This window comes from Corvus kubaryi, unplaced genomic scaffold (genome assembly GCF_017639235.1).
Source record: "Corvus kubaryi isolate FWS band 111438036 unplaced genomic scaffold, C.kubaryi_AGA036_p1.0 37367, whole genome shotgun sequence".
NCBI classification, from domain to species: domain Eukaryota; kingdom Metazoa; phylum Chordata; class Aves; order Passeriformes; family Corvidae; genus Corvus; species Corvus kubaryi.
Genome location: NW_024581119.1, coordinates 452,706 through 474,881, shown reverse-complemented (window position 1 = coordinate 474,881; position 22,176 = coordinate 452,706). Strand labels below are relative to the sequence as shown.

Sequence of the window (22,176 nt, the reverse complement as noted above, 5' to 3'; positions counted from 1 at the left end):
TTTGATTTAAAGCTATTTTTTTTCTTTTAGCGAATATGAAAAGTACCACAATCAGCCGAGTGTTCAGTTATTTGATTTTCTGGGGCATTAGCCACTCTTGTTTGTGACATTTCCCAGTTGGGTGCTCGTTTGTGAGCTCATTAATAAGGTTTTCTCGGAGGAATGTTGTTGGGAGCACGGAGCGTGTGGGGCGGCCGGGGCTCTGCCGTTTGCAGGCATTAAGCAGCAGAGTGTGCTTAAATATTAAAAGAGAAGTGTTTATCCCCAAAATGCCTGTCGGGTTCTGGCATTCCTTTTCCCGCAACAAGCAAAATGATTAAATTGCTTTTGTTAGGGGTGAATTTTGCAGAGTTGTGTTTGGGGTTGACAGGCTCTTCCAGACAAGCTGTGATCTGCCAGTCCTGCTCATTCCTTATTTTAGACACGGGATCTATTTATTGAATAGATTTCTGTATTTTGGCTGAAAATCAGCAGTGCAGCCTCTCGTCCTTGTCAGAGGTGAGGAGCAGGCAGGGGATTGCCAGGCTGGGCTGGCTCTGATGCAGAGCGCATTCCTGATGAGCAGTCTCGCTGGATTTTGGAATAAAGGCGGCTGTTGTTTACACCTGAGGATCAGTGTTAACTTCGCTGACTTCTTTTAATATTGAAGAACACATTTTTCCTGCTCTTCCCCGGGCAAGATCAGAGACTGCCACAAGTCAGTTTTTTGAGGAGCTCACTGGGGCCCAGGCCAGAGCAGGGATGAGGAGCTGGATGAAGCAATGCCCACCTGAAGGGAGGTGTGTGAAGCATTATCTGGGAAATGCTGAGGCTGGATTTACCTACAGTGGGCAGGAGCACGGCTTGGCCTGCGGATCCTGCTCCCAGGGATGCCATCTGGTGTCAGGTTTGCCAAGAGGCACGTCAGCAATTCATGCAGGGATCAGAAAACGGATTTTAGACTTGGACCTGGCACCTTCTCACCTGGCAGAGGCCAGAGCCTGCTCGGCTGAATCACTGGCAGAGTCCGTTTTGCCGGCTCCTCTCTTGGCTGGGGTCTGGCGCTGCCAAAGACGCCACGTGCTGGTTTCCCAGCACAGCACTTGGGAAGAAGCTTTTTGGCTGTTTTCAGCCTCAGCACGGAGCGTGTTCTCCAGGAAGGGTGGGCTGGGTTGTTTCTGGGGGTGGTCAGCGAGGGTCCCGCAGCCAAGACCCCTGGAGCATCACGGTACCCTGGGTGCATGAGGAGCCAGGCTTGCCAAATCTGCCTGGTGCCAGGCTGTGGGGCAGTGAGCTCGCCTGCCTTGGAGATTGTGGGCTGGCCTGATGAAAGGAAACGGGTGGAAATAATAGGCTTAGGCTTTTGTAAGGCCCCGAACTCAGTGTAATGTTTTATCTCAGCTGATTAATGACATCTAAGCATTATCAATGAAGTGCATGTTTAAATGGATTAAGAAATCACTAACTGGCAGATCTCAAAGGGTAGTCATTAGGGAGTAATCAGCAGTGCTGGTATTTTTAGAGGGAACGCAGGGGCCTGGGTGCTTGGCCTGATGCTGTTCAGTTGAAGCATTTGAAGTTCTTAAAAAGTCACTGTTAATAATCTTTGCTGATGGCACAAAAATGGGGCAAGCAGCTAAAAAAGGAAGAATTGGGACAAGTGCAGAATAACTGGAGTGGTTTGGTAAGTTCCCAAGCACGGAGCTTGAGAGCTGTGAAAGTCAAGGGGTGCAGGCTTCGGTGGCCAGTGGCATCCTGAGGGGAGGTGAGCGTTTTGGGGTGCATGGTCCCTCTGGGGGCTGCAGCCCCCAGCAGACCCCAGCACACAGGCACGCGCCTGTTGTGAGCGAAATCTCATCAAACGCAGAATGGCTTTGTAATAAGTTTTTCAAATTGGCTGCTGCTACAGTGTAACCTTTAGACGACTGGTATTTAACCTTGTATATCACTCTGAGCTTTTGAATGAATTTAGCTTAATAAAGGTGCCTTATTAAATTACGAGGCTGTTTTTTTTAAGCTGCTAGAAAGCGGCGTAGTAGGAAATAGCTGTGGGTTGTTGGGTCTAATTGGCTGCCATGGAGCACACAGGGCCTTGGGTGCACAGATGCAAGTGTTTATTTTTATGTAACAATCCAGTGGTGTGATGTTATGAAGTTCCAAGCTGAGGATTTCGGGGCACTGGAATGCACTAGGTGGTGAAAACTGCCACTTCTTGCGTCGTAATCCTGTTACCATCCGAGGTGGTCATCACCCCACGTTCCAGAGCCGCAGACATCACTGCTGGAATGTGTGCCTTGTAACAGGGCGGTGGCAAAGGGCTGGAGCAGACCTTGGAACCATCGGTGCTCTGTCCATGTGCACTGCTAAATGTCACAGGAGCTGGGCTCGGGGTCCCACAGCGCTCGGCATTTCACAAACCTACACTCAGAGTCCATAATCTGCAGGAAATACACTGACTTGGTGTGAGGCAGGGTGTGAGCACTGGAAGTAGAATTTAAGATTGTCTAAAGGCACGTCCTTAAACAAAGGGAAAAGACATTACTGCCCCTCCAGATGCTTGAGTGAAATTTTTTCTGTGTGCCATGAGCCTAATGCCAGCTGGTTCTCTGGAGTGTCCAGCCATGCCCCTGAATCCTTCAGGCTCAGGTACATTTGCCTAAGTGCCCTCTATAATTCCCAGCATGCTGACAAGTCCTTTCCTGTGGTAGCTCCATTGGGAAACTCGTGGCTTCAGCAGTGCAGGCACATGTGCTGATAAACCCAGGTTCCTCTTGCAGGTGACGCCTCGACAGCACCTGGATCCAAATGGGATGGGTCCAGTTCACTGCCATCGTCAGTTTAATGAAGCCCATGGGGCTGGAAAGTGGCAATAGAAGGGCTCACCGAGCTTGGTGGGAGCTCATGGAGTTGGCACTTTGTTCTCCTACAGTGAGCCTGGGTGTATTCCTCCTGATCTCCATAACTAATTGTCATTAGTAAACAGCTCATTAGGAGTACTAAACTCACCTAATGGAAAAGGAGTAGTTTAGTCCACATGTGCTGAGTAAACTGGGCTGGGAAGGTTTCCTTCTCCTTCGACTGCACAGATACAAACCATCGATGTTCCTGGCACGGGCTGGTGGTGCTGCTGCAAAGCCCATCAGAAATGGGGAGCAGATGGCTGTGGGGGTGGGAGCTGTGGACGGCAGTGCTGAGCGCAGTGCTGAGGATGTGGCGGGTGATTTATTTGCTGCATAACACTGGGGTGAACTCGTCCTCCCGTGCTCCTTGTGCAGTGCTACTGCCATTCCAGGGCTGGAGTGCGTTTCCAGGCACACTGAAGCCGCCCCATTTCCTGCGGGATTGGGATTTGTCCCCTCGGCCAGTGGCACCCCAAAGCACTGCTGTCCCACAGCTGCCACCGCCCGCAGCCCACAAGGACACCCCGGTTCCAGAGCTGCAGGAAGCATCTGTAACAGGGATTAGTTGATGAAATGTTGTGGTAGAGTCATCTCGGGAGAGGATTTACTTGTGTAGCTTATTCCATTACTGAAAATTATGAGAGTTTAAATTGGTTCAATCCTGACATGCAAGTTTTTTTTCGTAATCTCTATTATTCCATAGGAGGCATGTTAATGAGTTAAACACAGTTAATAAAATGCAGCCAGCCAGTATTTTGGGTAGCAGTTACTCTCAAAGGAAATAGAAACATTTAAATGGTTTCAACCTTTATGCATACTGATTTTTTTCTTTCCTTTGTTCCTTACAGTTGAGTAAATTCCTGAAAAATATCTATGGCTTAATGGCACTTGTAGCCTTGAATTGATTTCCTGCGCTGATAATGTTTTAGCTACAGCTCACATTGCGTTTTTAATCTCTGTTTCAGTCATGGGAGGTAATGAATTTTTTAATTGTGGACTCTAGGTTTGTGGTTTGGCTCTTTTTTTCCTGCAGGGTCTTACTAAAGTGTTTTTTAGTTGGCTCCCTAACTATCCATGCTTTAATTCTCTGTTTATTGTAGGATTTAGAGGAGCTTTGTCTGGACGAAATACAACCTCCTGTTGTTTACACAGAGGCAGCGGTGGCTGTGGCTCTGTTGGTGTCTCTAACAAGCGTCTCTTGTCCAGCTCAGCGTGTTAACACTCATGGACTCCGAGTGTTGTGGTGCAGGAATCGCTGATACACCACAAAACCCTTCAATTCTGGGCACCACGGGTCTCTCCAGCTTCCCCTCAGCATGAAGGCAAATGAGTTCCTTTTAGCTTGAGCGAGCTCAGAGATGAACTGTGCAGCAAAAGGCCCTTCCCGGGCAGCGCGGTGCCGCGGCGGGATTCGCGGTGCCGCCGGCTCCACCTCCTGCTGCCGGCACCGAGCGGGCGAGGGGGAGCGGCGGGAGCGCGGCCCGGGGCTCACGGAGCCATGTTTTGTGTCCTGCAGATAAGCCTCAAGTGCGGGTTTCTCAGAATTACCCCTTGCAAGGCCTGACGAGAGAAGGGGAGCCGCTGGAGCTGACGTGCACAGCCTTTGGAAAGCCACAGTAAGTTGGACCCTTCCCAGGGACGGCCCAGGGTGGCCGGTGGTGATGGGACGTTGCATGGCCACTGTTCCTGTTGCCATTCTCTGCTGCGAAGACCATGTCCCAGAGTGAAGGAGAGAGATGCTTCCTGCACCCAAACATCTGTTGTCCACTGAAGACATCTGGTTTGATTTGCATTTATTCCTGTGCGCCTAATGGCCCAGGGATTTCCTCTGGAAGAGCTCCTAGGAGAGCTCTTCCCGGCCACCGTGCAGCAGCCTTCGGGTGCAGAAGGGAAAGGCTCCCAACTGGACACCTCTTCCCCCAGGGAATGGCTTGGGTGGCATTAATCTGCAATTAATCTTGGGTTTGATTAATCTGCGAAAGCAAGGTCAGGGGCTGCAGTTGTGGCCCAAGGAGGTGCCTGTGCGTGGACGCCAGCCCAGGACCCCACACTGAGCCCCTGGGGAAGTGGGATGGATCCCCAGGTAAGGCAGTCCAGCCTTCTGCTCGTACTCACTGTGTGATGGTTTTCCTCCCCCTTGGTGCCCCGTGTAGTTTTTATAGAATGCCAGTTTTATTCTCTCTCCTCTTCTTGCCAAGCCCTTGAGGCTTTCTTAGGCAGTTGAAGAAATTTATGCATCAGGAGAATCCTGGCAAGGGAGGGTAGATTTTCTCTCACACTTTCATTGCTGTTCTAATTTAAGTTTTGTCGGCTTTATTTTTTCTTTTAAATACTTTCTCTTCCACTTGGATTTATGGCTGTCAAGTATTTACTATCCTTCTTTATTTTCATCATGTCCATAAGATTTCTGCAAACATCCCTGAGATCTGTCAGTGCCTCCTTGGCAGCATGCCCAGAGCTGGGGCGTGAGGAGCTGGACCCCATCCAGCTCAGCAGCGTGGGCAGGGCGGGCACCCAGCACCGAGGCAGCTCAGGCTGCCCTCATCCTCCCTGGTAGCCTACATCCCCTTCCACAGTATCTTCTTGATTCCTATAGTATTTGCTTGATTCCCACTTCCCAGTTTCTTCTGTTCGGCACGAGGCCAATCCCTTCCCTGTACATCAGAGGCTGGCACGTCCCTGCTGAATTCTGTTTAGTAGCTATTCCCTGCTCAGAGCCTGCCAAGCCCCTTTGCATTCCTGTTCCCCTGGGTACCTGCAGTGCCTCCCATTTGCTATCAGCTGGGGATCTAATGAACAGGCTTTCTACATTTTTTTCCTTGCAGGCTATGAGTAAGACATTCCCATGTTAAATAGGACAGACACATCTCCCTGGCAGCTTGCTGATGCTGCTGATGTGCTGGGAATTGGCTTCTCTGGGTCACTTCACCTGGGTCTCCCAAAGCTAAGAAAATATACAGTAAAGTAATGAGCTGGGTTTAGCTCCATCTTTTTAAGATAAAGAGGTTTCATGAAATCTTTTACAGAGGTTTTAGAGGAAGGGGGAGGTTTCTCCAGTTAAGCAAAGTAGTTTCTCTGCAAAATTTGGCAACATAAATATTGGGGGAAGGAAGCTCAGAGGGAAAAAAGACCAGAGAGGAGAAATTTCTATTTGGTATTAATACAGATATTTTGTTAGATTAGACACAACCCCCTAAGACTATGACAGAAGTGGGAAGATGCTGAAATGGTCACTTCTGGGGATCCAGGGACACACTTCTCTGAGCAGCGGCTCCTGCATCGTGTACCAGCTGGGAAACCTGGGGACTCCACAGCACAAAGAGCCCTTTAAAAACTGTAGCCAGGAGCATTCAAACCTTTCCCACCCGCACTGAAGTTAAACTGCATTTGGGCTCTCTCAGGAGCTGCTGCTGCTGCCCACACCATGGTTCGTGTGCCGATGCCGTGGCAGCGAGGGACAGAACACTGAGCCCATGTCCAAAACCAGAGTCAGCCAATGCCCAGCTGAGTTTGCTTGGTGCTGGATCCATCCAGTAGCATGGCTGGGATGTTGAAGCTTCTGCATCATGGCAGTCATCTACTGTTTGGACCCAGGGAAAAGCCTGAGCTGTGGGATACCTCCAGCATCATGCAGTCTCGCTTGCCAGCCTTGGAGCCAGGCAGGCTGAGAGAAGCTGTGCTGCAGGAAACTCCTCTTTAAGAGCTCACTGTTGAGTGGCCTGAAGGATGCTGGAGTTTTCTTGCTGAGAAGGAGCTGATCTGTCCCCTTACGGCCGCTTAAAGACATAATAGTAATAGATGTTAAAAACCTCCACAAACTCAAAAGACCCCCAAGCCCCTCAGCGCTCCTGATCTTTACCACCTCTAACAAACCAGGCTCATTCCCTGAATGTTGCAGACCCACTGCCCATGTGGGTTCCATCAGTGGTGGGGTGCAGGAAGGGGCTGCCAGGCGGGCTGGGGGACAGGAGAAGGGCTGGAACTCCCTCAGTGCACGGCACAGCGCTCGCTGAGGTCACCAGGTCCCTGGCAGCTTGTGGAAGGGTTCAAACTTGACGAAACCTTACTTGTTCTGCTGTCCAGCTCTGCCCTCAGAGCACCCTGTGGATGAACATTGAGTCTGTAGCCTCAGAGCTTTCAGGTTTGCTGAGTAAGCGAATGATTAACCACTAATGAACTTTCTTCCTGCTTGCATTAGTGTTTTCAGAAAATTTAAGCTCTGGATACAGTTTCCTGTTGGGTTAAAATAAATTTAAATTGAGGAAGCCCGAAAGCATCTGGGCTTGAGTAGTACAAAGAAAGTATGTGTTGTTTCTTTACAGTTTTTCTTGGTTTGGGCTTTCTGTCTGTGGATGAACTTTTGAAGATGCCATCTTAACCATAGGAAAATAGTAATGTGACTGTTTCTTTTTCTCCCTCCTCTGTAGGCCTACGGACATGAGGTGGTTAAGAGTAGATGATGAGATGCCTCAACACGTTGTAGTGTCTGGTTCAAACCTTCTCATTAGTAACCTAAACAAAACAGATAATGGTACATACCGCTGTGAGGCTTCCAACGCGGTGGGGAAATCACATGCGGATTACATGCTGTTTGTATACGGTACGTGAGAAAACCACCGTTCTTCTAGACTCGTTTACACGTAATTGCAACATGCCCTGCTCGGAAAGCTGTGACAGAACTTAACATTTGCTCAATGCCAGGTTTGCAGGCAGCTCCTGACACCCCGACGCTGTGCTGGGCTGGGGTAGGGGCTGGGAAACCACTGGAGTGCTGCTGGGGCTCTCGGTGTGTGCACCAGGCACAGAGCCTGTCCCGGCTCTGGGGAGCTCCCACCCCGTGCTGCCAGCTGAAGCCTAAGGGAAAGCCAGAGCAGGGGCATGGGGAGAACTGTGCAGTTCTCCTAGGACTTCTCCAATGATTTCTTGTCCTTCTGGTAACACCTCCTCCAGTGGCCTGAGCAATGGTCTGAGGAGTTTCGAGCCTTCCACTAGCAAGTTAATCAGCCAGCATCCCCAGACAATTACAAACCAGTAAATAAACTGGAGGAATGAGATGCCTTAAGCCTGTCTGAGCGGCTGGGCAGACACTAAAACATGCCTCAGCATCTTTTAAAGTGCTATTAAGTACCTGCTTTAATTCTTCATTTCCTCTGCTTTACTTTGGCATTGCTGTAAACCTCACGCTCCTGCCATGAGGTGTTGCATGGAGTGGAGATTCAGGAGGCACTTGCAGAGCGATGCCCCAGTTTAAAGATGAGCTGTTCCTTGGGCTGAGTATTTAAAGTTTCTGTTAAGAGCGGTTGTGTGTGGCTGGGCTGAATTCATGGTGGGTCTTGGTCTTTTCCGACCTGAACGATGCTACGGTTCCACTCAGGTGGGACAGAAACTTGGTTTGAAGTTTGTTCCATGCAACAGCCGCCTGAAGCTCTGCAGTCTGAGCTCTCTGGTAGTTGCTCTGATACAGTCAAAAAGTGGAGAACCTCCCATACCTCTCCAAATGCCACCTCTGCAGGAGTGATTTTAAGCCCAGTCTTAGAAACTTGCCCAAAGACTCAAGATAGCGACAGCTTTGAGCTTATACAAAACTCATGTACACCATCATATGGGTAGTTTTTCTAGTGCCTCTCACTCCACAAGACTCCAGTTTACAAAATGAAGTCAGATATGCATTTATGATTGGTAATTTGCATGCTCACAATATTAAAAACCCACTTGTTTACATCAGTGTTTAAAGAAACAACCAATTTTGCAGAGAGCAAAGCAGTTGGAATAGGACACAGGCGGTTCCCCACGAGATGGAAACCATGAAAGCTGCTGCCATAAAGCAGCTGTGGGGCAGGTGGTTTCCCTCCTTGTGTAGTTGTATGTACCCATCTTGGGCCAAGGCAGAGCTGGGGGAACCTCCCCAGCATTACTGACCTGAGGTTTAGAGCTCGTGGGAAATCTCACATAATTACTCTGCATTTTGGATGTGGGCGAGAATAGACAGCGCGGGACTTCCTTGGGGTTGCTCCTTCTTGGGATTAAATCCACAGGAGGAGACCCAAGACAGCATTACTTGGAAGGAGGATGGAGACCTGTGGGTTCCAGCTTAGGCATCTGGCCGATGTGTTGCCCATGTAGAGAAGGGCTGCTCGTGGGCAGAGAAGGGTTTTACACACCCCATCATCTCCAGTTTCTGCATGTTTGGCAGCATCCTGCTAGGCTCTGGCACTCTGGACAGCATAAGGGATCCTTTTAACCCTTGATTTAAGAAGAAGTCCAGAGTGGGGAGGGAGTGGTTGGGCTGTGGCCATCAGCTGAAGCCTGCTGGTACAGAGCCCAGCTGGAGCTGCCGTTGGGGGGAGGTTCAGCATGGAGGTCTCATCCTGCTCAGTGGTGGGGCACTTAACACCTCTTTCACCACCAAAAGCAGCCAATTCCACAGCAGCACCAGGGTCTGTGTCCGTGCAGCCACGTCTCTGTGGGCATGGCGGGAGCCTTGGTGGCAGGACGTGCCTCGCTGTCCTCGCCAGGCTGGCTGTGGCTGTGGCTGCGGCTGCTCACGGTGCAGAGCTCCCAAGCCATGTTAGGGTGGGAACTGGGGGGCTACAGACACAGAGCAGGGTCTGGCACAGCTCCAGGAGAGGCAGCGTTCAGGCAGTCCCATTCCAAAGGGACATCTCTGCAGGTCGCGGGTTTGACGCGGTTTCCAGCAGCTGAGCTGTGCCCAGCACCTTCCCAGCTGCCCACGTGGGATGGGGATGTATAATCACATTGGCACACACTGAAAACATGTTCATTTCTAAAATGCATTTTATGCTTTCCCTCCCCATGGGCCTGGGCAGATACCAGATACATTGCTAGAAACTTCCAGCTCCATTAGCACACCAGCTTTTTTTTTGTTTTTGTTTTTATGGAGGAAGAGCCCACAACACAGCCAGTCCCAGGCTGGTCGGTGTGAGTCTGGGGGCCCTTCCCTCAGTGCTGCTGTGCCTCAGCTGTGAGGGTCCCCACTGCTCTCAGGGAGATGTATGGGTCAGGAGTGAGAGAGAAGCACAGGGGCTGGGATCCTTGGGGTGTAGGGGAAAGACAGCGACTGCTCACAGCATAGCGAACTATGAGGTGACATTCCTTAACTCTTGGGAAGTTGGATGGAATATAATAAAGGTGCAGTATATAATTAAAGTTCAGATATCTTAATTAGGGGATCCAAGGGAGCTCGCTCAGAGATAAAAGAGTAGCAGATGTGTTAGTGAGGAACAGGTGACGTGCTACGGAGGAAACCTAAAATCAAAAGCCCATGAAAGGTTTCATGCTCTATTATTGCCGAATGAATCCGTAGTTCAAAGTCTTTCCGACTACTTAACGCATTCAGTTTGATCATCTGGGCATTGATACATATTTTTTCTTTTACATCTTCTCATATCTACCTTCTCCTGCCCGATAGTTTTGATAAGGATGTGTCCCTGTGTGTAACATCAATCCCGTGACGAGCAGCAGGGTTTGAATCTCAACAGGTCCAGTCCATCTGAGAAGTGGTCACAGAGAGAAACATCTCATTAACGATGCCCTAGTAGCAAAAACAAGAGTGCGCAACTGAAATTGTCAGAAAAATACTGATTTTTCTTTTTTTAAATTAAAAGATCTTGGTGGAATTCCTCATACCTGGAAATTGATATTCAGCAATGATGTTGTCGTTTCTCTGTGTTCGTTACCATCTTTGAAGTAGTTTTTAACATCCTGCTGCCATGTGTTTATAGAGGAAGAGCAGTGAGGTTCACGGCCCTGGGAAGACAGTGAGATCTGTTCATGTGCTGTTAATGCTCAGGCTGTGAAGCACAGCAGGGCCCCTCACACAGCCCTCCCACCTGGGTTTGCAAATGTATCCGTAGACAACCACCAAAAGCACCACTGTGTCTCTCCTTGTATGTGCAAACTGGTCTTTTTGTTGTGGAAAGTGTGCAGTTTATTTTTCTTATGCCTCTCCCATTCCATTTCTCTCTCTCATTGACTAATTTATGCTGGGTTTTATTTATTTTTTTTTTAGCATTGTAGAAGGCAGAAAGGGGGGAGAGGTTGGGGCCAGGTTCTCCAGCCAGAGTGAGCATGGGCAGAGGATCTGGCCCCGCTGTCCCTGCAGCTGCTGGGCTCTCCCCCTGGGATTTAGCCAAGGAAAGGCCCCCAACCCCCGCGCTGCTTCTTAGCGTCCTTGTTTTCCTCTGATCACGATTGACCGCTGTTGTGTTCTGCTTGTTTTTTTCTTAATTTGCTTTTTTATTATTTTCCTTTTTATATTTTATCCAGATCCCCCCACAACTATCCCTCCTCCCACAACAACCACCACCACTACCACCACCATCCCTACCACCATCACAGGTATGGTACCTTCATAACCATTGGAAATGTCCTGAATGTTTATTGTCTTTTATGTATATAAGCAGAGCATGAAGCCTGGGGAAAAACAACAAACCAATCACTTGCAGTATTTTTTTTCCCTCGAATACGCCCACCCACAGCACGAGCCCTGGTCTGGCAGCTTGACGTGTCAGACGGTCCTTGCCGTGGGTGAGGGGTGTTCCTGAAACGTGGGAATTGTCGTGGCAGGAAAAGTGATTAATTCAGTTACTGGTGGCCAGTATTGGGTACTTCAAACACGGGATGCAAACAGCCCTAGAGCTCGCTTGGCACGGGGCAGTCGTTTCAGCCTCCATCCCGTCAGTATCAATTTCTGAGCAATTTATGGCAGAAAGTTTGGTCTTCAGCAATTCAATTCGCCTGGTGAGACTCAAGATGCTTTTTCTCACGCTGAGGTGTTGGTCTTTCTCTGTGATAAGCTTCTCCCTCACTCTCCCAGGAAAGGGAATTCCACCAGTTGTTTTTATTGAGTGAATGCCACCCATAGGCCCCTTCTTGAGGAGCTGCCTTTCAGCTTGTGAGATTTTCCTTGTCTTTTGAGAAAAGATGAATAAAAACAACCAGCAAGATCATGACACCTCTCTCTGACACATCCTCATACCTCCTCACAGACCTGACTCATCAGGAAAACCCTTCTGATTTATTTGTAACCATCCGCATTGTCATTTCTCTGACCTTTCCTATTCCAACCGCTGCTTTTGCTTTTGCTTGCTGCTTTTTGTGGGTTTTTTTTTTTTTTGAGGCAGAGGTGACAAACGGCAGGTGAGGATGGACCATTGAATACCTAATGGCACAACATTTACTGTTGCTGTAAACCACCCCTTGTGTAAATGCCTTCACGTTTTATTTGCTTTTATGATGCTGCTCAGCTGACTTTCACCATCCTGTCCAGGGCGTTTCGTGGCTTCTTTTCCTTTCGAGGTTTTTTGCACCCAAGCCAGGCCCCGCTGGCACGGACACGCAGGCGAAGCCTCTCTCCCAACGTGCCTTAACGCGCCGGCGGCCACCACCACGCTGCCAGCCCTCGCCGTGCTCTGCTTCCTCCCTCCAGGTGCTTACCGGTAAACCCAGCTCCAGGCACCCAGCTTGGGATGCTCGGGATGCTCTGCTGTGAACAGTCTCCCTTCTCCCGTGTTTTTGATTTCTAGACTTAACCTGCTTTCGTTTCAGAGGAGGTTTGAAGCTTTCTCAAAGCCTCCCTAAGAGCTGTTTGCAGAGAAGCTCGGCCCGTGTGTCCCACAGGCTGTACGTGGATGCGCTCGCAGGTTTCTTTGTTTGACGGTAATTGCTCGTGCTTTCAGTGACTTTTGGAAGGCTAAAAGGAGCAATGTATCTTGATGCTTGGATAACCCCTTAAGTTAATAGTGGTGCCTGCGAACATTAATGACAGTCCTTTTCCTGGGAACTGGGTTGTTACCAGCCTGTCATTTTAGGGGTTGCCCCAGCACTGCCTTCCAAAGCTTGCGCTGTCCTCGCTTGTCCTCACCTGCTGTGTCAGGGTGCTCAGTAGTGGTTGGTTCTTCCCAAGGAATAGCAGTTTGGTTGTTTGTTGTCCTGCTGTGAGTGCTGCGGCTTGTCTGTGGATGCTCAGTAGCTTCTGGGCTCTCCTCCACATAGTTTTTCAGCTTTTTTATATTAAAAATAAGAAGGGGAGGGGGGTGGTTCTTGCAGTCACAAATGGCCGTGTCATCAGCCTGGCAGAGGTCCCTTGGGGTAAGGAGCACGGGGCTGTCCAGCATCATTCTCTCACCTTTGTTTGCAGTGGTGGAGGATCTCAGACCTTGGTGGCAGAACCCAGTGGGTCTCCATCGCCTCCTTGATGCTTTTCTGTGTTGGCTTTGAACTGCTGAGGAGGCTGGAAAAGTAATGAAAATGTGATATTGCTCCCTGATTCCAGCAGTTCCTGCTCACAATCTGTCGGAAGAAGATTCGTTAATGCTGATAAGAGAAATTATTATTTTCTTCCCTGGCACTGAGTCTTCTTGACATGCGTCTTCCCATCCTCTGCCCATGAGTTCAGTGTGCTTTTCCCACCCAGAACAGTCAAGTCAAGGCTTCCCCCTCTGTTGTGCAGATGTGCATGTGTGTCCTCTCCAGTCAGTGCTCAGGAGCATGGAGCCACACCAACTTTTGCCCTTTGATAGTTAAGAGACTTTGTGGCTGGAAAAAATTAGGTCAAATTAACATAATCTCTAGAATTACATAGCAGAATAGTGTTGGAACACTTTTCAAAGCCTCGAGAGACACCTGATAACTTAATTCCCATCCTCAGCTGAATGCTCCAGCATTCTTCCTGTCTGACAGAGGAGCAGTGGGAGCCAAGGGGGCGTTCCCTGAGCTGCTGGCAATCCAGGCATCTAGAGCCAGCCCAGTGGAATCCAATCCTTAGGATGAAGTGGACTTGAAATCTGCTTTATTTTGCTTTTCTCCCCCTACTTCTAGTATAACCCTGACCTAGTTCATGTCCCCTGGAACCATGGAGTAGTTCTGAAAAACAATTGTCTTGCCTTAATTGAATAAAACATGGGGAGAGAGGCTGCACTGAAGCAGTTTCTAGCAGGTGACCCTAGAAAATTCTGCCCTTGGAGTTGTCCTTTTGATTTATTGGTTCAGGGAGTTTCTGGGGGAGCTCTTGGAAAGCTGACCTGATGCTTTCTCCAGCAAAGGACAAGCTGAGCAGTGGTGAAGTTTCCAGACACCACGACCTTTAGAGCTTTCCCTCTGTCACTTTAGTGTAGGTGCTTGAAGAGATTTCCTGCGTGACAGCTTGATCTTTTCCACGTAGCCTCCAACAGCATTGGTATTCCAGCCATCCTTTGGTGTTTCAGCCGTTATCGCTGCCAAGCCCTTCTTTATCAGTTAAATTGTCCTTGTGGCTTTCTTCATTAAGATGTACAATACGATACAGCAGAGCAAACGGCATCATTTGAATTACCCTGGAGTCGCTCCTTGAAATGCTGGGCTTGGACAGCTGTTGTTTCCTGGGAGATAAAGGTCCTTAATCACAGCCCAGCTCTCATCTTGGAGCGCGGCGCGGAGCCTTTGCCTGCCTTTCCCAGCCTCCTCGCTGCCGCCCGGTCCATTGACACACCCACCTCCAGGATCCACGGCATCGTTCCTAGCTGCACATTTGCATTTCCCACACTTTCTCCACAGGTGGAATTGCACAGGTGTCTTGGCAGCAGTTTTGGTGAAGAACTGGGGGTGACACGTGCAGGTTGCCGGTGTTGCCAGCCCTGCAGTGGGTGCTGCTGACTCTGCAAAGGTGCTGCTCTCCACCCTTTGTGGCAGTATTAGCAGCAGGCTGGGGGCTCCTGATGTCCTCCCTGGAATGCCCATTTAGAGCATATTTTAAATCCGACTGATCCCTTGGAGGAGCAGGGAGGTGTGTATGTGGGTGTGTGTGTATATTTCAGGGGGCTCTAATACTGCAGGTAGTGGTTTTCACTTGAGAATTCCCAGAGGTGCTCCAGCCCCCTCGGTGAATGCGTCTGGGAAGCACCGAGCCCATCCTGTGGAAACAGCTCTGAGTTCCTTCCTGAGGCTCAGGATTTGTACAAGCACAGGAGCAAGCTCTGCTTGGCTTGGAGGTGTGTCGGAGCCAGCAAGCTCCAAAGCAGGAGCTGAGAATTGATGCTGAGTTGGAATATCAGCTCTTGAGCAGGGGCACACCTGGTAGTGGAAATCTCCTGTCACCCACGGGGCCAGGCACTGTCTCCTGAGAAGCATGCTTCTGTGTCATCCCAGGTGCCTTAAAAATAATGGCGCATGGAAATGTGAACTCCATGAGCAAAAATAGTGTTGCAGGTTTTCAGAGCATTTCACATGCCAAAAAATTTCCTCAATACAAGAAAAATGATGGTTTTATTCTCAGTAGGAGTTTGTCCTTTCCTGATTACAGCTGGTGGTGTGAAATGCTGCAGTTGCAGGGGTTTATTCTGACAGTAATCCCAGTGGCTGGTGGGCAGGAATAATGCAGTGCCAGTCATCCTTTTCTCAGATTTCTTTGCAGTGGGTTTGTGGGAGGCAAAGATGCAGCGTGGGGATGACTAAAGCACAGGCAGGATCGTGGCGTCGGCTCAGGTATGGCCACTTCTGCCTGGGGCTGCTGCAGGTGGTGACATGGAATTTAATCGTAAAAGGGAAACACATTTGCTGCCTGGTCAGCTCAGAGTGGTCAGCTTCAGCTCGGCAGTCTGGACTCTCTTACAGTCTCTGGCTTTTCCGGGGATGTGGAGGTGCCCGTGCTGCCAACGGGAGATGGGCACGTCAGCAGGAGCAGCCAGGGCTGCCGGTTTGCTCTCAGCATTCCCAGTCTGCTGTCGAGTTGTGGCACGTTCTGATGCTTGATGCCGCTGTGCAGGGACGCAGCCCAGGGATTTGTTCCCCCAAATTATTTATTATTTAACTTTTGCTTTCTGTTGAAAGTTCTGCTTGTCCCTGGTAAAATGTCAAGTTAATTTAAAGATGATTCTGTGCCTTTCTGACATTTTCATCCAGGATGTGTCCACATTAAAGGGGCTAAAGGTAGAGCTGACAGGCCTGGGACAGGAAATAAAATGAAATAAAATTCAGTCTTTCAGTCCCACGTCCAGCCAGTAGCAGACAGGATCCATCATATCTGGCCTTGCCCTTGGTGACACAGCATAAGCAGTGCACAAACCATCATCTTGCTGAGCAGAAGCATGGGGAGCATGCAAAGTTGGGCTTGAAATCAAACCAGAATCCTCCCAAAGCTGTATGGGGAAACATGCAAAAGCATGGCTGGAGCCACTGTGTTAATTTCAGACTATTTTTGTTCTGGTCACACACAACATGCGTACAGATTGTGATGATTTTTGTGAAACATCTGGTCCGCTAATCAAGCTGTCTCCAGAGCCCATTGCAGCACGCCTGGACAGGGGCACTCAGAGCCAACCTGGAGTGCTGTATGGAGTAGGCTGGGGGGCTTTGGAATGCAAAGGACATCTCCATCCGTCCTTGGAGGAGCACGTGGTGAGGGAGAGGGTGGCTGTGGTGAGGGAAAGGATGGACGTGCCACTGCGCTCTGGTGTTTGAGCCCCATCACCCCTCAGCTCTCGCACTGCTGGGGGATGTGACATCTGTGCTGGTGTCCCACAGAAGTTTGATCCAGGGGAACGCCGGGAAGGGTTTTGTAGGGCTTTTCATCAGCCCCAAGGACCGGAGCCAAAGCAGGAATGAATCTGTTTGCAGTGCCCCATGCTGTTCCCTCAGGCTGCTGCGAAGGCAGCAATGTGCAGGAATTCACACTCGCCCTGGTCAGTACATGTGAAGTAGTCTGGAAAATCAGGAAGAAAAAGAGCTCCACGCGTCAGGGATCAGATTGGCTTTTGGTTTCAGTTCAGAAAGCAATTTAAAAAGCAATATATTGAATGGATATCTATACTTGCTAAAGCCTCTTTAAATTTAAAAGGCGGCAGCGTGTTCTGCCGTTATTTTGCGGATGTGCTGCTGTAATTCTGTGTGTGCTCCTCAGCCCCAGCACCAAGTACCTCTGCGAGGCTGCAGCACTGCGGCTCCAGAATTCAACCGGGGGAATTTAATTTTGCTGCTGGGGTTTTAATATTCCTCCATCGTGCTTGTTCTGTTTGAGGCTGTGGACTAATTATGGCCAAGTTTAAAGGGCCTGGTCACACTCCGCAAACAGTTTGGAGTTGGAGAGAATCCATTTGAGAAAACGAGGAGGCTCAGCGATGGAGCTCATAACACTGAGAGATGTTGCCCAGCTGCCTCCACGCAGTAATTTTATAAATATGTGTGTGTGTGTATGTGTATGTGCCCTTATGTAGCTGCCTAATGAGGTGGTGAGTGCCTAGAGCTTGGGTGTCATCTGAGTTGTCTTAGCTGGCAGCTATTTATTTCTTATGGCCAGTGCTACACAGAAATCCCAATAAAGTGAAATTTGCAGCTTTGTAGAGGCCAGTGGTTACTCCCTTGGGTACCTTCTGTAACTATAAACCAGGCCTCTGAGGAGCTTTTGTACATGGAGATTTTGGAAGGCCATGGCATTGTTCTGCTTTTCCCAAACAGCACATTTAGTTCTCTTCCTTACTGGCATTGGGAAGAGAAGCTTTGATATTAAGGTAGAAAATCCCACATTGAGTTGAGTCTGTTTGGTTATGTGATTACTACGTCCTCTTGGCTTTGCTACACCTGGTAAACCAGCTCGTTCTTCATCACCAGCTTTCCGTTTTAAATGATAGCTGTCAGCCCGGGGTGGTCGTGTAGCTGTTCTGCATGTCGATGGCTTGGGACCAGAACAGTGCTTTTTTGTGACGGCAAAGCCTTTCCTTGGCTTTCTTTGTTCAACATTAGTTAAGTCAGGAGTGTATCAAAGACTTCTTGTTGGTCAGCATTTAAGGAGAAGAGGTGGTTTTTGTTGTAGGACACGGGGCAGAAGGCTGATCCCTGGGGTGCTGTGTGCCTACTCTGACATGGAAGTGTGGCTGGTCTTGAAAGCAAAGCAGAAGCTGGTGGCACATACCCAGGATTCAGGAAAGCACCTTTGAAGTTATCCAGTGCAGCTTGAAGTTACGGGTTGTATGAGCAGCAGCACTGCAGGGCCAGGATGTTCCTTCCCAGGTGAGGAGTGACGGCGGCAGGGCCAGGACACACACGGATTTACAGGAATGCACTGGTTTGGTACCAAAGCACCAGGGACCACTTTTCTCTCCTCTGCCACACGATGATGTAGAAACACACCAGTGTCGGGGCGCTCATCTCTTTAACACGGGGTTGTTCTCTCCGGAATACTGGTGTGTACAGTCCTTCTTCCCAAAGAAGACTGGGATTGAACAAGGCTCCCTGAAAGCTCACTCTAAACTTTAACCAGTCTGTGTTTCCTATTGCAACCATCCAAACCATTTGCTAATCATAACTTTGTCATTCCAGCTGCAGCCAACATGTTGTTTGACGTGGATATTTGTTCGCACTTACAACCGCTTGAGAACTTTATTTTGTGTAACCTGTTGGTCTCTATCCCCGGACGGGGAAGCGAGATGCACTGTCCAGTTTGCACTGTTTTCTTGACTAATAATTTCTTCCAGCACATCAATACAAGTTTGCTTCCAGCAGATTCTCTATTTAGTGTAAAAGCTGACATAACTTTTTTTATTTCAGGAAGACAGTAAATTGAGACTATTTATAGATGTCAAGATGCTATCTCAGGAATTAATGCTCAGTTTTACAACCCCTTCTAAACAATGACTTTCCCCCCACTTCCACCGCCATTTCCCCTTCCACCATTTGCTTGGTTAAAACGAATGGGAATTGCTGCCCAAAACCAAAGCAAAGCCCCCGCTCTTGGTCTCCTCGTGGCTTTGGAAGGTTTCCCTTACAGCCCCCAGAGCTCCCGCAGGAGAACAAGGGCTGGCCTCCTTGAGGGTGCCTTAGATTTGGTTGCCAAGATGAGAACAGCCTATGTTGGCAGTGGAAACAGGCTAATGACAGCTTGGTAATCTGTTATGCAAATCTTGGTGCAGTTTGTTAAACTGTGCAGGGTTTATTTGTTTTGCTTCCATAATTAAAGCATGTAGACCTGGTATCTGTAAGTATTGTGTATTCCTTGTATGATTCTTGTCTTTGCTGCTGCTTCAGGAATTCGGCCCTGGGCTGTCCTCAGCTAAATTGCCAAGAAACAGGTCCTCCTTTTTCCACTGCTGCCTCTGCCCGCGCAGGGGACCCGCGCCCGGGTTCTCTGCCAGCATGTCACCGAGGGGAAATGCCGCTGTGAATTGTCTGTCGTTGCTGCAAAACCCAAGCTCCGGCTGCTGTGCAGGGACACGCAGTGCAGCGCTTCTGTGCGCTCACTCGCACGGTGTTACTCGCTCAAACACTGCCTGCCTCGAACCACGCAGGGCTGGGACAAACCTGGGCTGGGCCGTTGGCTCCGGGGCTTTATTTCAGTGCCACGTTCTGAGGAGCCAGCCCGCTCCAGCCACTGACCCCTGCCACGGAATACCTACCTCCAGATGGAAAGCAAATGGGCTGCAACAACTAAATAAGCCAGGAAATTCGGGTAATGTGGTTACATTTGGTTTAAACCTATTGGTGTGGGGAAATAACTGTCAGAAAAAGCCTTCAGATTTGGGTCACTCTTTTAAACTGCCTGTTGAAAACACGTGGAAGAGACAAAGCATCTCTCCGTTGGCAAGGCAGCACCCCCCAAGAAATTTCCAGTGGGATGTAGGCCATATGGAGTAGACTCAGCTTCACACTAACCAGCAAAAAACCATCCAGGATATTTTAATTACCCATAGCTGTTCAACCAGGTACCTGCTGCAGCAGAGGGACTGGTAATGTTTGTCGACAGTTACCAGTTCTAGAACATATTTTATGCTGAAAAAAATGATTCCTCATGCAGGTGGTGGCTGGGAAGCTGGAGGAGAGGCAGGAGCAGACTGTTCCCTGGCCATGGGTGCTCTGGTGAGGGCAGTGTTTGAGTGTGTAACAGCGACGTGCTGAGCCTCAGCTCCTCAGCCTGCTCTGGAGCTTCTGTTTTGTCCCCACCAACCAAACCATTGGTGTCGGTGTTCCCTCCTGTCTCCTGTTCCCCTGACTTTGCAACCACCAGTAATTGTTCTGGCAAGGTCCTGGAAAAAGAGAAAAATTTACTGTTTTCCTCAGGCTCATAGCTTTTGAACTGGAGGCATGTCTTCTAAACAGTGCAACTCACTTCAAATGCTTTTTGCCTTTCATTTTATTATTGCTTGTCACGCAATGTTCTTTGAAAGCTTGCTCATATATTATCTGTTCCATTTTTTCCATTTTCCCTTTTTTTGCATGCTGTTCCTCCTGTTTCTTCCCTTCCTCCAATCCTCTGTTCCCGTGTGTAGACACAACGGCGACGACAGAACCGGCAGTTCACGGTTGGTATCACATTCCTGTTTATCTTATTTCTCAGCGCTGCTGAGTGGCAAGACAAGCCTGGGAAGGGGAAGCCAAAAAGGGAACTGGAGTCTTCAAGGGAGAACTGTGTTTCAGGTGGACTCATCTCATAAATGCAACATGGGTTCTAAGGTCGGAAAGTCTGTCTGCTCTTGTCATTTCTGCTGAGAGCTCCCCAGCTGATCATCCTGGTGCCAGGCAAGCCCAAGCCCCATGGAAGTGGCATCCAGGTCCAAGCGATGCCAAGTGATTCTCCATCCATTGACTTGAGAGTCACTTCACACATGAAAAAGAATTAAGTTTAAAAAAAATTTTTTTTTGAGCATTTTTCTTGCATTTTGAGTTAGTTTTTAAGACAGGGCATCCAGCAGGTCTGCTGGCATAGGGCAGCACCGGGGATTCTGGGATGCTCCACAGAGGAGCGCTCGCCTCCAAGGTCGGCAGGGAAGTTTGCGTTATTACACTGCAGAAGGAGATTGGGAAAACAAATAGCAACACTTTCGTCTCAGCATAGCAGTCTAGCAAAGTAACCCTTCTCGTCTGCTCGAGGCAGTCTAGCTAACAGCTTGACAGCTTCCTGAGCTTCCTCCGTTCCCCGGCGAGCCTACGTACGCGCTGCAGGCTGGAAGTTGAGCATCCCATTTTTTGGCACAAGCTTACTTTTCAGCTGAAGAACCGAAACCTCTGACAATTTTTAATTACAGCTAATCCATGTTGGACTTCGCTGTTCTAGTTTCTTCTAACTCTGATAAACTGACTGATTGTTTTACTGACAGAAATCCCTAGCACACAGCACCCTGTTCTCCCGCCTGTTCCCCTTGAGGTGTTGCTTGGACGAGGTCAGAGGCAGGACTGAGTGGGGCAATCATTCAGTAGCAATGTCCCATATCAAGTGAAGGGGCTTGCACTTCTTATCCCAAATCGCTTACCTACTTGGATGCATTTTCCCACTTGGCATAAAGATAGGAAATCTTCGGGCACACTTGTGTTTTGTCTGTGTGACGATCTCCCTGTGTGTGTTAAATGTCAAGAGCCAACGTTGCTGATTTTGTAGCTACGTGTTCGTGGCTGGATGTTGATCCCTAAAGATCAGGTAGCCTTGATGATAGCACAACTCCCAGCATCCTTTCTAGGTGTCTCTGCATCAGGAAAGGCTCAATGTAGGCATGTCTTAGTCTCTGCAATGAGGACAAGCTGGGCAGATGCTCGATGGTGAGCCCTTATCCCCTTTTTTTAAGCAATTCCTGATGTCTTTCCTCCTCTTTCTTTGTTCTGGGAAAGCCATAAAAAGCCTGTTTTTAACTCGAGGGCTTACCCTCTTTGTGGGGAAGATCGCTGCCAGGGAGGTAGCCAGCTGAAATGACAACCTATCCCAGTCAAACGAGCTGCCACAAACTTTCCTGCCTTAAAACCAGCCAGTTTGTCCCAAATTCCCCCGTGCTTGCCCTTGTGGGGTGCTTTTCCCGTGAAGACTCTGGATTTCTTTCCAAGCTTGTGTTGCTGGAGTGTGTATGGAGTATACCAGGTGTTTCTGTATGTTGGCCATTTGTTCTTTCCGATGTCCGATGGGAGTGAGCATGTCTGTGAATGACTAGAAATGCATGGGCATGAATACAGCCAAATGGATTTTCTCCAAAAACGATTTAAAATGAATTGGGGGAAGAAAAAAGAAAATCAACCAACCAACCAAAAAAAAAAACCAAAACCAAAAACCAACCCAAAAAGAGCTTGCTAGCAAAGAAAATTGAACGTAAGGCCAGTGTATAGCCAGCACAATGCTTCAATCGGGGAAAGAGGGTTTTGAGCCATTTAAAGTTTTGGAGTGTATCCTAGAGGACTGGGGGGAAGGAGTCCTGTATGTGTGTGCATGTCCCAGCAGCAGCCAAGGCCCTGCCATTCCCGTTTCCTCACGGAATGGAGTTGACGGCAGCGATGCATGAGTGACCTAACGCACGAATGTTGTTAACTCTTTTGTTGAAAAATGAGAGCTTAA

At 49.0% G+C, this 22,176-nt stretch overlaps 1 protein-coding gene across 1 annotated transcript in view; it reads left to right on the top strand.

Annotated features, from left to right (window-relative positions):
* The window catches only part of CADM1 (cell adhesion molecule 1), a 45,560-nt gene that overhangs the window by 9,362 nt on the left and 14,022 nt on the right, over nt 1-22,176 (top strand). Inside the window, exons 6-9 of the mRNA XM_042034032.1 lie at nt 4,396-4,495; nt 7,307-7,479; nt 11,166-11,237; nt 20,132-20,164. Of these exons, the coding sequence (XP_041889966.1) occupies nt 4,396-4,495; nt 7,307-7,479; nt 11,166-11,237; nt 20,132-20,164 (378 nt within the window). The remainder of the gene's footprint in view (nt 1-4,395; nt 4,496-7,306; nt 7,480-11,165; nt 11,238-20,131; nt 20,165-22,176) is intronic.